We start from the raw sequence: 16,154 nt of genomic DNA, 5'->3' as shown, positions 1-16,154 counted from the left end.
CTAGAAATCAATAACAAAAATAACAGAAAAATATCCAAACACTTGGTAACTAAACAATACACTTCTAAATAATCCATGATTCAAAGAAGATTTACCGGACATAAAAAATACATGAAACTTAATGAAAATGAATACAACATATTAAAATTTGTGGGATGCAGCTAAAGCAGTGCAGGGAAATTTTTTAGCAATAAGTAGTCTATCAGAAGAGGCAAGGTCTCAAGTCTGTAACCCAGGCTCTTTCAAAAACCTAGAAAAATAAAATAAAATTAACCAAAAGTGAGAAGAAATAATAAAGAGCAAAAATCAATGAAACTGAAAACAAAAACAGTAGAGACAATCCATAAAACCAAAAGCTGATTCTTTGAAAAGATCACTAAAATTGACAAACCTTTATTAAGACTTACAAAACTAAAAAGAGAAAAGATACAAATTGCCAATATCAGGAATGCAATGGGGGGGATATTACTACAGACCCTGCAGATAACAAAAGTATATTAAAGGAATACTACACACAGCTGTACACATATATATTGGACATCCTAGATGAAATGGACCAGTTGTCAAAGTACAAACTACCACAGGTTACCCAATATGAAGTAGATTATTTGAATAGCCCTATAACTAGTAAGGATATTTGGTTTGCATTTTAAAGCTTTCAAAAAAGAGATCTCTTAGGTCCAGATAACTTCATTGGAGAATTCTACCGAATGTTTAAAGATTTAACAGATTCTACATAATCTCTTCCCTAAAGTAGAGAACACTTCCTCCCCTCAATCTATGAAGGCAGTTTGCTCCTGATACCAAGACCAGACAAAACAGTACAAAAAAAGAAAATGTAAAAATTCTTAATTCAGCAAATAGAATTCAGAAATATATAATAATGATTTTATACAATGTCCAAGTGGGTTTTTTTCTCCAGGGGTGTAAAGCTGGTTCAGTATTCAAAATTCAGTCAATGTTATTCATCATATTAAAGGAAAAAAATCATATGGTCATATCAATGCAGAAAAAGCATTTGACGAAATGCATAATTGCCCATTTTGTTCTAAGAACATACACCAAGTTTTGATCACGTGGCAGAAGACAGCAAGGGAAAAATTTAGGCCAGATGATTTATTGGGGTTTCCATGAGAGAGGCAAGGCAGGGCAGCGTAAACAGTTCACAATTGGCTACTTGAAATAATTCCAATGGGCTTTGGGCAGAGGGGTGGTCTCTAGTTGTCTGGTACCTGGCCCTGGGATAGTTCAGGGCAAAAGAAATACTGGCTTGGTGTGAGAGTTAGATAAGGAGGTGGTTGGTTTGCATAAGAAAAAGGTGTTCCCAGTGCAGCCTTTTGCTATGTCTAAAAATTGGCTAGCCCTGGGAGGGGCAGTATCTCCTCAGATCTGTAAAGCCCCCAAATGCCAGAGCATCAAGAATATAGAAAATAAGAAAATACAGTTAATATAATTGGCTCTGTGATGAATGGATGCCAGGTAGACAAATAATCTAAGAAAACAGACCATCATTAATGATTAAAATAAAAAAACACAAGAAAAGTAGGAATAGACGGGAAGTTCCATTAACTTGATAAAGAAAAAATTTATTAACCTACAGCTAACATCGTGATTTATTATGACAAACTGAATGCTGTCCCCCTAAGATTGGGAATGAGGCACTGCTATCCAGTATAGCACTGCAAATTCTAACCAGTGCAGCAAGGCAAGAAAGAAAATAAAAGGCATACAGATTAAGGAAGAAATAAAACTGTTTATAAAGGGTAATAATCCTGTTTGCTTTATGGTCAAACATATTTGATCATAATTTAAACTTGGTGCAAAGTCAAGTTATATTTCAAAAAATATAGTTACATACTCCAAGGCCATGGAAAAGATGTAGTACTCTATTCTTATTTAGAGATTCTATATTCACATAATTTATACTATTCTGTTGCTTTTTTCTTTCAGTTGTCTTATTGCTTATAATCTATTGCCTTATTTTATACAGTTGCCTAGGTGGCAATTCTGGGTAATTCCACCTCTGTGAGGAATGAAGTGCATAGACTTTGTGTGACAGCTAGTTAATATTATGGTTATGTTTCAGGGAGTCAGCAGCCTTTAGAGTTTATACCATATCTCCCTGAAAATAAGACCTGGCCAGATCATCAGCTCTAATGAGTCTTTTAATTAATATAATTAATATAAGACCGGGTCTTATATAATATGAAACCGGCTATAATATAATGTAATATAATACTGGGTCTTCTTATATTAATTTTTGTTCCAAAAGATGCATTAGAGCTGATGGTCCTGCTGGGTCTTATTTTGGGGGAAACACGGTAGGTAGCATAAAGTTTTGGGTATTTTACATCAAATTTACATGTGTAATTGTAGAGCTGAGTTTTTTTAATACTTTTTAAATCTCCCTTTTCTAACACCACCATTTACCTCTTTCCCAAGGAAAAAAAGTGCAACTTAATAGATTGTTGAATGAGAAAAATCCTGTGTTGAGTGCAATAAAAGGGAGGGGGCATGCAAAAAATATATATATATAGAAAAAAGGAAGCCTTGATGAGGGAAACAAGGAATGATTATTAATAGTTCTAGGACTTAAACTCATCACAGAAATTGTATGTGAATCCTTGTGCTGAGAAGTAATGCTTTGTGGTAGTAATGATAATAATTAATACCACCTGTTTTTCCTCTCTTAGGATTACAGAGACATCATTGACACTCCAATGGATTTTGCTACCGTTAGAGAAACTTTAGAGGCTGGGAATTATGAGTCACCAATGGAGTTATGTAAAGATGTCAGACTTATTTTTAGTAATTCTAAAGCGTATACACCAAGCAAAAGATCAAGGGTATATAATTAAATTTTCTTTTATGTTTAAATTAAACGAAGTTTGTAGAAAAATTATGTTAAGTAACTATGTTGCTTTTATTTAAAATTTAGAGCAAAGCTGACCTTCTGTTCTTAATGGTATCCTAGTAGAAAAAAAGAATTGACTTCTTTCTGCTTTTTAATTCTATGAAATAACACTGATGTCACTAATGTTTAGGGATGGTTACTTTTCTTGAAGTAGTATGGTTGAACAGATACACCACATATGTATCACCTTCGTATGTATTAGGGCTATGTGGGCTTACTTTTCAGGCTATTTTCTACATTAATGAAAAGGAGCATCTTTGTGAATGATTTATAAAAAATGAGTAAACTTTAATTTACCTGTCTTTGGCCAAACAGTACAACACAAAGGGGTGATATATGCAAATGAAATGAGAAAGAATAACTAGCTAGTTCTAGGTAGCAATGGAAAGCAGGTTCAAACCCTCAGGAATACTTTTAATATGACAAGAGTGCACAGGAATTTTGTCTATATGAGCCATCTGAATTCATAGTAGGGCTTTTCTCAAAGCTTGGAAGATTCCTAATCTAGATACAAAAATAATTGTAAAAATGCTTCAGTTTTACTTTTCATCAAAAGAGATTGGAAAAAGCAATGTTTAAATTCTGAAAACTTTTTGCTAGAAAAATATTTAAATTATGTGTCAATATTTGCTGAACAGGCATTTTCCTTTGAGGAATGTTTGAACAGTTCTTTTTTGATTCTTACCATAGATTTACAGCATGAGTTTGCGCCTGTCTGCTTTCTTCGAAGAACACATCAGTTCAGTTTTATCAGATTATAAATCTGCTCTTCGTTTTCATAAAAGAAATACAATAACCAAAAGGAGGAAGAAAAGAAACAGAAGCAGCTCTGTTTCCAGTAGTGCTGCATCAAGGTATTTGATTTATTTTAAATGGCATCAACTGATCTATAACTTTGTCATCTAAGTGACAGAACTTGGTGTTTTTTAATACTTCCTTTACTATTCCCTATATTGCAGAATGATATATTTGACATGCAAGTTCCTATGATGTGGAGGATTTTTAATCTTTTAACTAAAGCTATACTAGTGTAAGTGCTTAAATTCAAACTGCTAAATCTATACAGTAAAACAGCATTTTTAGGATAGTGATGGCATCATGCTTTCTGTCATATATAACTAGCATTTACGGCGATCCTTCACTAAATATTCACTTTTCAAAGGCTCACAACCATATGAAATCCACTACAAATCTCATATTTTAACATATTTCATATAGTACAAATATTGAATCCAGTAGTATTTATAAAACTGTGTTTTATTCATCCACATAGAACTATAAGAATGACTAATGATATTATTTTATTTACAGCCCTGAAAGGAAAAAAAGGATGGTAAAACCCCAGCTAAAGTCAGATGTTTCTACCTCTCCATTCTCTACACCCACAAGATCAATACCACCGAGGCACAATGCTGCTCAGATAAATGGTAAAACAGAATCTAGTTCTGTAGTTCGAACCAGAAGCAACCGAGTGGTTGTAGATCCAGTTACCACTGAGCAACCATCTACTTCTTCAGCAGCAAAGACTTTTATTTTGAAAGCTAATACATCTGCGATGCCAGGGAAAACAAGTAAGAATCAGTTAGTTTCTAAATTGAAGTATATATATAATGACTTTTAATTTAAGCTTTTACATTGCCAAATGACATATACTGGATTTTAGTAAATTCCAGCAGACACTGTTGATTTTTTCTTTGTTTTTCTGCCCCCCCCCCCCTTTTAATTGTTTTTAATAAGAAAACAAAGTTGAGGTTAAGGAGTGTCAGTGTAGAATAATGCTTAAAAATGGCAACTCTGACCCAAACTGCCTGAATTTAAATTCAAGTATCCAGAGTTGCTAGCAATTTGCCAGGACTTGCCTTCATAATCTTGAAGTGACTGGACAACTTCTAAAAGGTCTGAAATTATTAAGAGTTTAGTTGTTTATGCCTTTTTCCTATTAGAAAGCTTTAAGTATCCCCCAGGTTTTGTTCTCTCAGCTAATTCAAGCAATTCAAGTTACAGGTAGTCCCAACCTTCTTACTTGTTTTCAGGTTAAATAACGCTTAGTTTGTAATGTTTTATATGTGTGTTTTAGTTCTAGAGAATTCTGTGAAACATTCGAAAACCTTGAATACTCTTTCAAGTCCTGGTCAATCAAATTACAGTCATGGCACTAGGAATAATTCTGCAAAAGAAAACTTGGAAAAGGAAAAGCCATTCAAACGTAAAATGAAATCATCTGTCCTCTCAAAGAATCTTTCAAAGTCATCAGCTGTCATTGAGCAAGGTAAGGTGTGATTTGTATCTTCCAAGATAGACTAGATCTTTTCTTAACACGTTGCGTATAGATCACGAGAATCTTCGTTTTTTTCTGAGCCATGCGTTAAGGACGGATAACGAGAATTCTCGTTTTTACTGTTGACTCTTTTTACTTTGTATATTTTATTGAATTATTTGTAGAATAATTATTTATAGAATAATTTATAGAATAATTTATTTGTAGAATCTATTATTTATAGAAAAATAATAAATGACATAGAAGCATTTACGCTTTAAAGAGAAGAGTGCATTTTAAAGTAGTTTCTTTTAAAAACCTGCCGGAACAGAGGGGTATGAGGGATTTAAACCCTGCCATACGCAACGTGTTAAAAATGATGATTTTGTTGGAGTTAGTACGTAAATCAACTTTTTTAGGTTGCTCATTTAAAAGTCACCTTCTAATATTAGTTGATAAATTTAGTGAGACATCTTTGATTTGCAGTTTTGTGCCAAACTTAAACTATATTATCATTAATTTTAAAAGCCAAGAAAAACTTGCTATATGAAAATGAAAACAAATTACGGAATCAAAGGCTTTTAGGATGTAAATTAGTTTTTAACTTCATTATTACAAAACCTAAAAAAGTATATCCAAGAAGTTTAAATTAAATTGGATTTAGTTAACCCAGGTACCAGTCTTCACTTTTTTTGGGAAAATTAAGTTATTACATTACAAAATTCAACACAGCAACCTTTATTAATTCATCAGGGTTGTCTATAGCCAGACTCTCTATTATAATACACAACTTTTTTACAGTTATTCTTATAAGTTCTTTTCATCTGCAGATTTTCTTTGTTAAAGCTTTATGTTTGAAAGATGAAGATAAATAATATAAACACATCCTATGTATGACATGTTAAAATAATTGTGGCTTTTTTGGCAACAGACACCTCAAGAATAAGCATTTTGTATAATGATTTCCAAAGTGTTTTTAAGCCATTTCCTCTTCAATATTCTCCCCAGAAACCGCTCAGAATTTAATTGTTTATTTAAACGTCTTCATTTTGATTAGTGAAATTGGGATCCATCCACTGACATAAGCTTAAAATCAGGGAGTCATCCTAGCCTTCTCTTCAGCATCCAAATCTACTTGATAATTATTAGCTTCTGTTGTTCCTGCCTCCTTAACATCTCTAAAATCCATTAATCCATTCCCTCCTCCGTTCTCGCTTCCATGTCCTTAATTTAGGCCAACGTAATTTCTCATCAGGACTGTTGTCCTAATTTCCTAACTGGTCTCTCTGCCTTAGTCCTTAACTGTTCCTTACCCAATCCATCTTCCACATTGCAGCCAAAGTGATCTTTCTGATCATTTCTCTCTATTGCACACGTGCACTTACACATTTCTCCCCTGTCACCACTCCCTTCATCATTATGGAAGACCACCAATCTAAAGTGAGTCATTCGTACTATGGGGGTCAGGAAAGTGAGGACTTTGCCTTCTCCCTCTGTTACTGGTTCTGGCCTTTTGTGAGTCTCTTGATGGTTTTTTTCTTGATATTTATGCAGTACAATTCCAACCCATGACAAAAAATAATCATTATGAAGAAGCATTCTCTTTAAAATCAGTTTTCATCTCTTTATGAATTTCCTTTAAGATAATTACATTGCAGATCACATGCACCATAACCAAACAAAAAACTTTAGAAATTTTGGAAGAAAAATGTTAGTGGGAATGCATGTGTGTTATTTTTTGTTTTCATTTGAAAGAGTAATATATATATATATATATATTTTTTTTTAAATCACAGAAAGGCAGTTCATCATGATCTCCAGATTGTACATATTTAGAATTTTATCTCCCAATATTGTTTTATTTTTCAATAAAGCATAGTGGCCTTTATCATGGAGTTTGTTACAGTGGGATTTTAATCATGATAACGGTGGCACATGTATAGGCATAACTTGGAACTATTCCAGGTTAGGTCCCATCTACCACAATAAAGCAAATATGGCAATAAAGCAAGTCACATGAATTTTTTGGTTTCCCGGTACATATAAAAGTTATGTTTACACTATACTGTAGTCTATTAAAGTGTGCAGTAGCATTGTCTCTTTAAAAAATAATGTATATACCTTAATTTAAAGATACTTTATTGCTAAAAAATTCTAACCATCTATCCAAGTCTGTTGGGGAAATGGCACCAATAGACTTGCATGATACAGGGTTGCCAAAAACTTTCAATTTGTTTAAAAAAGAAAAAATCTTGGGAAGTGCAATAAAGCAAAATGCAATAAAATGAGGTGTGTCTGTAAACAATATCATTAAACTATTAGCATTTTGTTGGTTCTTTTTCTTATTTTAGTAAAAAAATAATTAGAATTATTCCATTTCATGTAAGTATAGCATTGGTCTTATTGGTTAGTTAGAAAGTCAAATAAAAAGGCATTCCATATATTAAGTGTGCCATTGTTCGCTTTTAACAGATTGTAAGAACAATGCTCTTGTACCAGGAAGCATTCAAGTAAATGGCCATGGAGGGCAGCCATCTAAACTTGTGAAGAGGGGACCTGGAAGGAAACCTAAGGTAGAAGTTACTACCAGTAGTGGTGAAGTTATACACAAGAAGAGGGGTAGAAAGCCCAAAAAGCTACAGTATGCAAAGCTAGAAAATTCAGAGCAAAATAATGTACATCCTATCAGAGATGAAGTAGTTCCTTCTTCAACATGCAATTTTCTTTCTGAAACTAATACTGTAAAGGAGGATTTGTTACAGAAAAAGAGTCGTGGAGGCAGAAAACCCAAAAGGAAGATGAAGACACAAAAACTAGACTCAGATCTCATAGTTCCTACTAGTGTTAAAATGCTAAGGAGAAGTAACCGAAAAAAGACAGATGATCCTATGGATGAGGAAGAAGAGTTTGAGGAACTGAAAGGCTCTGAACCCCACATGAGAACTAGAAACCAAGGTCGAAGGACAGCTTTCTATAATGAGGATGACTCCGAAGAGGAGCAAAGGCAGCTGCTGTTTGAAGACACCTCTTTGACTTTTGGAACTTCTAGCAGAGGACGAGTCCGAAAGTTGACTGAAAAAGCAAAAGCTAATTTAATTGGTTGGTAACTTGTACCAAAATATTTTACTTCAAAATCATAAAGCAGGTACAGTTAAGGAATAAGTAGAACTAAGGTTTCTGCTTCCTTGCTGCTGTGGTGGATTAGAGAATGTTACAATTTGATTTGCAAAAAAAAAAAACAACCACAAACTTACAAGACACTTCACTTCTTTAAATGAATATATATATAAATATATACATATATATTTTAAATGTTTGCTATTTATTCCCTTAGATAGGTTATACATTTCAACATTCATTTCATTCACTGGTCGCAAAAAAAAAAAAAAAGAAAGAAAGAAATTGAGGATCTATAATGAATTCCCAGTCTATTTCTGGAAAAGACAGTTCTGCTACATTTTTAACGAGCATAGTATTCCTAGTGATAGAGCGTTTCATGTTAAAATGAATTATTTTTGACCAAGCCAGGTACATTTCTATTGATACAGAAGTCGTGCCCCTAGGAGGAGAGATGTTACCAGAGTAGCAGTAAATTAAGAAATGTGTTTCCTCTTAAGATAAATATAAAATTCCCACAATTTGATACCCTAAAGAGTTTAATTTTACTTGTACAATGTTCATCTACAAAGAATCTAGAGAAGGCTTTTGCTGTATTCCATTTCTGCCAAACGTAAGAGAAAATGTACTGATGAAAAGGAAACATATCCACATTGGAAAACATTTGACTGTCTAATTTTTCAGACCTTGATTCTTATATCAATCACTCAATCTCTGTTTATTGTGCCAAAGACTGAGAATCAGTGCAGTGGAAAGCCTGTTTTTGACTGTCAGGACAGCATACACTTTTCAATATTGGAAAGGCTATATATTATTCTAAAGAGCAAGTTAGTAAAGAGTTATGCTGAGATGTATCTTTTTTTGGTACTAATAGTAGAAAGTAATGCACTGGTGGGTCCTTTGACAGAGATGTTTTGGAGAAAGTGTTTAAGTGGTTAAAGGATTCAAGGAAAATACAGGAAAAAGGTAAGGGATTTGATGTTTACTTGATCTGGATTAATGTTGTTTCTAAACTTTAGACATATCTAATAGGCTAAATGACTTACAAAGAAATGTGTCTGTGTGTGTATGTATATATTGATAAATGGGTATAATTAAATATATATACAAACACATACTTATATACTATTACCCAGGTATAAATTCTTTTTTCAGGATTTTTTAGATAGTGATAGAATAAAAATAATTTTAAAATGTCATACTTTATAGTTTAATTTTAAGGGGAAGATTGGTTATTTTCAATTATTAAAGGTTAAAATAGGCCAAATCACTTTTTATGCAATCATGTTTTATACAGTGGTCTCATTGCACATTGTGTTTTTTCTGCACTTTTTACGGTATCCTTATCACGCTGGTATGTCAATATACACCCTAAAGAAAACTTCCATTTAATGATTGTGCCTTGTATTCTATTATTTTTTGCATCATTAGTAAAATTAAGTTGTCTATTGTAAATGATAATTATATGACTTAGGAGAATGTATTGCTATATGTACTGCTATGGAAAAGGAAAGCAGTTATTTATTTGTTTATGGTACAGTTATTTTATACTTTAAAAACCAACATAAATACCATTTCTATTGTTTAAAAATTATTGTCCATTTTTTTAAAAGTTGAAAGAATGGAGTATTTTCTGAGGACTGGTATGGTACAAAAAGGTAACCAAAATTTTCAGATACTACATTTTTAAAAAGTGAGGATGGGAAAATATGTATCAGCATGACCCTGATATAGAAATATAAAGTCTTTAATTGAACCTTGGCAAAATACCTTACATAATTATTTCTTATTTCTGATAGGGATAAATATTAGCTGTCATTTAATTGTCTTGAAGAAGAATGGAAAGTGATACATTTGGGCTTTTTAGACCGTTTGTAACTAAATTTGTACAGAAATCCTTCTGTGAAATTAAGTAAACCATTTTCCAGATCTTAACTGGATTGCTGTGATTTTGCAGTTGAAAAATAATTTCAAAATTTTCAGGTTTTTTGTATATTTATTTTTTTCTAACAAATATATTTAACTATATAATTAAAATTCAGTAGTTAAAGTCTTCATAATGCAGAAATGGACGGCTTGGTTGTATAGTAAAATGAGTCAGTTACACCATTATTGAAAATAGTGTATATGTTTAAATTTGTCATTAAAGTAATTTGTTGCTTTTGAAGGCAATCTATTTGAAACATGTAATTTCCTGATGTTAATCTGCATTGTGTTAGAAACAAATAATAGTCTATAAATCCAGTTTTGTAAAAAAAAAATGTGTATAATTTTAAAGTGTGTACAGAAAAAGAAAGCGTACACAGTCTTAGAGTGGAATATACCTCTAGTACAGTGTATGGATTAGTTCTAACTCGTGAGCAAAGAAATGAGTATTTACCATTTTACCTGCAACAAGTAAATGTATTACTCCTGTTATAAAGACATTGTATATGTATGACCTTATTTGGACATTATTAGACACTGGTTTCTTAGTAAAGCAAAAATGACTTGGATCAGATTATTTGTAATTGAAACACTTAAATGTATTAGTAATACCAGATATATTTAGATTTTATATTTTTATAATTTAGCTTCTTTGCATTGCAGAAGTTGAATTGAAAAATTTAAGTCATCACCATCATTTTTGTTCTGTTGGACCACTTGGAAAAATACCTTCTTTGAGACAGTGACACTATGTATGTATTGTTTATAGGCCAAAAGGAAATATTGGCAGTTGTCTTAGGTGAGCAATAAAAAAAAAAAAATCTCAAGTTTACTGAAAATTTCAGAAATATAACCTGTTATATGCATGGAAATTGTAAATCAATTTATTTTTAAGTATCTAACCCTAATAGTCTCTCCCTTCACCCCCACATTCTCAAATCCCAGTCAAATCTAAAAATTATAGAATGTTGCAAATGAGCAGTTTAAACATTCAGTCTAATTACAGTCTCACAGCTCTGGGCAATAGGTACATACTTTCTTAAAATTTTATCTTTTGCATTCTGCTGTTAGGGCGTTGGACTAGTTTGCATATATTTATGTACTAAAGATTTGTTGGTCTTGTTTCCAATTTGAAGACTTATTTTTTTATTAAAAACCATTTTGAAAACTTATTATAAAAAACTATCATCCTCCTTAAATTTAATTAGAAGGACTATAAAATATTTGTGAGCTTGATCGAGTCACATTCATCACATTCCAAGACATGAATTTGGTTAAATTTGGTATCACTTGGAAATTAATTACATAAGATACACTGATGAGCAAAACAGTCCTTATGTAGCATGTGTGTTAACATCTAGAATTGCCCCTTATCTGTAGTGCGGTAGACTAATCAAACATTTAAACAAATAAGTAACATCTTTTGCTTATATGATATTAGCAACATTTACATGTTTTAAAATATGGTTTGTAATTAGTTCCTCCAGTTAATAGTGTTTACTTTAATTCTAGCATTCCATTTTATGCATATCGACATACCTATATATTTCTCCCAAATGTCAACTGGAAGCAGAAGTTTTGATTTCCAGTTTTCTATCTAATGAAAACATTGTTATTCTGAATGTTTTTGTTCACCTGAAATTTATTTTTGAATAGGCTGGAAGGACCAAGATACTTGAGTATTTAAAGGCTATAAGTGTTCTCCTTATATGCAGAAATACATGATTTTAAAAGTCATAACAGCGGAAGTACTTTTATATTCTCTGAATTACTCCATGCTTAGAAAGTAGTCTTGACCTAATAGGTTGAGAAGTGGTACAATTATATTTAGGCAAGATTTTTTTTTCTATTAAAATTGGAAAAATACACCTTTTCCTCTCTTCCCTCCTTGCACTTCCCCCTTAGTTCTCCAAATTTCCAAGTGATTTATTACATTTACTAAGAAACTGTTTTCACTCCAAATGAAAAGTCATTTTGTACGAAGCACCCAAGGAGAGGTCTGATTGAGTCAGAAGCCTGTAATTACCACTTTTGACGCTCCAGAGATAAACCTTGTACACACTACGGTAAAACAATTAGAAAACATGGCCTATAAATGTATATTTTTAGTTTTGATAGCTCTGTGTTGAAATACTTTTTTAATGCAGATAAAATCATCAGGAAATTAATCTTATACGGCAGAAACCAAATACATATAGTGGGTGGCTGTGAGTTTTCTTCATTTAAGGAGCTAAAAGACTAGGTTTGAGATGATACATAGTACACGTATGATGCAGATGCACACATACGCTCATTACTTTTGTGCGTGTTGATTAATCACAATGATAAACTATAAATTGAGATAAAATACAAAGTTACATTTTTGGACCATATTAAAACTGCAAGATGGGGTCTTATTAAAGATTTTTTAGAAAACTGTTAAATCCTGTCACACGACATTTAGACATGTAGAATGTAGTTCAATTTTTAAAAAGTAACTGACCTAGAGGGTTAACGTTGAAACTGACACATTTTCAAATTAAAACTATGCTTATTTTGTACAGAAAACAATGTTAAACACAAGCAAATCTGTTGTATGTAATAAGTAACAGAGTTTAAAGACAAATTAATTATTTAGCTTTATTGAGGTTTTTGTTTTTTTCCTTCCAGAAACCTGGAATATCATGTTATAAATGGCAGTCTTACATCAGAATAGCAGTGCCCTTTCTTTTTGTACATATTGATTGGACCTTTCTTTACTGTTATGTGACACTTTCTATGTTAGTTTTGATGCATAATTCTTTGAATCCTTTTATACAAACTAGAATGTATGTGTAAGAATTCCTGTCCCTGCAATGTAGTAACTACAAACTTATTTTTAAATAAATAGAAAACTTGTTTTTCTAAGCTATTTAGTAGAGCCTCATTTCTTTATTACTTGCTTTTTTGTGTTGGTTTGGTCAACACATGACATAAATTCAACAAACACTATACCAAAGAAGCCATTATGTAAATGCTGGTACATTGGAGTTTCCAGTGCTCTATTTAGCAAAATGTTAAGATTACTAGCCAATCAAAGGATTGTGGGTACCCTAATGTAATTTAATTCCAAAATAACTAAAGGTTAAAAGTAATCATTTGCCTTTTAATGTGTACACAAAACAATTATTGACTTGTTACTATGTGTAAATTACTGGGTGATAAATACTTCAGTATTCAGATATTTCTGTTAAGATGCATTTACAAGGAACAATTGGTGTATTTTCTCAAAAGTGAAATGAAATTTAGGGAAAAAATGGAGGAATGATTAAAAAGTTTTACTTGTTAAGCAGTTATTCAAAATGAGAATTATAAAGCTATTGCTGTTTTACTAGGACTTTGTCAGGTTGGCATACATTTTTATTGACTTTCTGAGAATCCCAATTTTAGTATAAAGAATACATAGGCTATTACAATAGATGACAACCAGATTAAGCATGTGAGGGGTGATTTGTGATTTTGTGCTATTAATGATAATTTCTAAAGAATTTTGTTTACATGGCTATAAAATAAATTTCTAAGTTGAGAAACGCAGATAAATATTCTTAGGTACCTTTTCTTTCTAAAGTATGCTGACACTAATTCGTAGTTACATACTTAGAAGAACCAGCCAAGAAAAATTCATTTTCAGCAGCCACTTTTTACTGGTTTCTCTTTTGTAATAGTTATCAACTTTCATTTTGTAGCCTAAGTTGCCCCATTATTTAAGGGCATTAAAAACCAAAACAAAACTTCTGTTCCTTGCAATATAATACTTTCCATTTGTAATCTTTTTGCACTCACTACATTTAATGTATGTTGATTACTCTTTTTAGTTTTGTTAGGAAAAGAACAGTGGAAAGGATTAAGTGAAGTACCTTTCTGCCTAATTAGCTAAGACATGTTGGCAGCACAGTGCAATGGAATGAACTGGGCTTGGAATTGAGTCATCTCTGAGTTTCACTTTTCTCATCTGTAAAATAAAAAAAAAATTGATTAGATAAACTGCAGGGTCCAATTCAATTCAAATAGCCTGTGGTTGTTTCTTACTGTACTGTGTACTCATGGCTCAGTCTTGGCTTTCCTATTTAGTACCTAAAGAAAATATGCATTAATGTATAGCCTCCAGGCAAGCTGTGTCTTCTGGCCATGACCTGACTGTAATAAGTGGGAGATTTTCTGAACAGTTAGAAAAAGGAGTTTTGACTGCTGTTGCAACACTATCAATTGTGACGAGTTGAAATATTTGTTTACTACAAATAAAGAGTACTAAAGTTTGTGATTTTACAGGGGCCCTCTGGGAAATGTCAAAGATAGTTTCAATGTAAAACACATCCTGAAATTTTTATTTTAGGATTCAATCTTGGGAAAGCAAAATCAAGAGTTTTCAGAGGAGATTTAATCATTTGATTAAGATAGAATCATGGGTGCCTGAGAATAATAGTTGGTTTCCATTTAATAAAAATGAAATAAAATATTTAAACAGAAGGCAGATCAATTTTAAGAAAATTTAGAACTTTCACAAGTGGGAACCTTTGGTCTTTGTTTTAATAATCAGGGACATTATAAAGAGAAACCAATTACTCTGATAAGGTACAGAAAATCTGAGCAGATTATAAAGAAGTAAGAGCAATTCAGTCTTCTTTCAAGCTCTTTAAGAACAATTTATTATTGTAACAGAAAACCAAAGTCTAGTTTGGTATTGACGGTACTTACCAGTAAAGGTTTCACAAGTTCTTCCCTTCACCTCTTGTGAATAAGTGCATCAAAGCTATGGAAATTTTGCCAAATTGAACTATCAAGTAGCTTAATTCACTGGATCTCTGCACATCTTTAAAATAAAATAAGTTATGATTCCTGAATGGCTTGCCTTCTTGAGTGGTGTAGAGGATCAAATAAAACCTCATTTATTCCACATATACTATGTCCCAGTCACTGGGCTAGGTCCAGAGATGAAACACGTGACCCTTTGTCCGAAGAGTTCAGAGACTGGAGCAGTGCACATGAATGCCTGAGTTCCCTGCATCCTGGCCATGAGAGATTAGACAAATTTCTTAAGCTCTCTTAGCCTGTACCGCATATTTATGATTGGGGATTGTAGAAGCTATTTCACAGGCTAATTTATAAGTATTAAATAATTCATAACACCTGCTTAACCGTGTAGCTGGTACAGAGTACGCAAGTGGTAAATTGATGGGAGTGGAGTATAGGAAAAATAGGTCACCATATAGCTGCAGTAGATTTTTGCTAGCTACAACGGAAACATGCAGGTGCTCTGAAGACCCCAAGAGGGTCATCTAATTCTGTTGGGATGGCCATCCTGAGGGATATGAGGTCCGAACCGAGTTTTTAACTCAGAGGTGAATAAATGAGTGAGACAAGCCAGGGAGGCAATGGCAGTGAGGAACTTTCCAGAGAAGGGAATCTTCCATTCTCCTGAGCACGCAAGGAGGGATTGAAACTGAGGCGAGCATGTGGGCCAGATCTTCGCGGGGGGTGAAGAGGCGGGGGGGCTTGAAACCTCGCGGAGGGGGTTTGCCTCCGAGATGCTGGCTATTATCAGGGGCCACCAAAAGGTTTTAAGTTGGGAAGAATTCGATCCGAGTTGAGTGTAAGTTAGGTCATTGCGTCCTGCTGTGGATTTGTGGTGATTAGATTTTGAGATTGGAGTAGGGTGATTGGCCCGGGGGGCGGGGGGGGGGCGGGGGCTGGTCTTAGACAGTTGAATTGGGAAGAGTAGGGGCCTGAGAGGAAAGGGGAAAACAGTAAAACTTACAGCCCTTGACGGCATAAGGAGGTAAGTGACGGCGGAGGACACGAAGGCCATCCCTGACCCTTGGCACTAACAGCGGGCAAAGGAGGGACGTGCCAAGGCCTAGGGATGGGGTAACCGCCCGAAACGAAGCTCGGGGTGGACTACGGTAGGTTCCGTCTAGGGCCGAG

The 16,154-nt window shown here is 33.3% G+C and overlaps 1 protein-coding gene and 1 non-coding gene across 2 annotated transcripts in view; one reads left to right on the top strand and one right to left on the bottom strand.

Moving 5' to 3' along the window:
- Window positions 1-13,104, top strand: part of PHIP (PHIP subunit of CUL4-Ring ligase complex) — a 118,957-nt gene extending 105,853 nt beyond the window's left edge. The window contains exons 36-40 of the mRNA XM_074333220.1: window positions 2,694-2,846; window positions 3,605-3,768; window positions 4,226-4,485; window positions 4,992-5,183; window positions 7,644-13,104. Coding sequence (XP_074189321.1) covers window positions 2,694-2,846; window positions 3,605-3,768; window positions 4,226-4,485; window positions 4,992-5,183; window positions 7,644-8,278 — 1,404 coding nt within the window. The 3' untranslated portion in view covers window positions 8,279-13,104. The remainder of the gene's footprint in view (window positions 1-2,693; window positions 2,847-3,604; window positions 3,769-4,225; window positions 4,486-4,991; window positions 5,184-7,643) is intronic.
- On the bottom strand, window positions 122-16,127 carry LOC109446300 (uncharacterized). Its single transcript, XR_012496651.1, has 4 exons — window positions 15,988-16,127; window positions 14,928-15,042; window positions 14,090-14,184; window positions 122-250 (listed from the first exon to the last, which is right to left on the bottom strand). It is a non-coding gene; the product is annotated as an uncharacterized LOC109446300 (transcript).
- Window positions 16,128-16,154: the final 27 nt, after the last annotated feature.

This window comes from Rhinolophus sinicus, linkage group LG05, assembly GCF_036562045.2.
Source record: "Rhinolophus sinicus isolate RSC01 linkage group LG05, ASM3656204v1, whole genome shotgun sequence".
In the NCBI taxonomy this organism is placed as follows: domain Eukaryota; kingdom Metazoa; phylum Chordata; class Mammalia; order Chiroptera; family Rhinolophidae; genus Rhinolophus; species Rhinolophus sinicus.
Note: the sequence above shows the minus strand (reverse complement) of the source record. Positions and strands in the feature narration are given on the sequence as shown.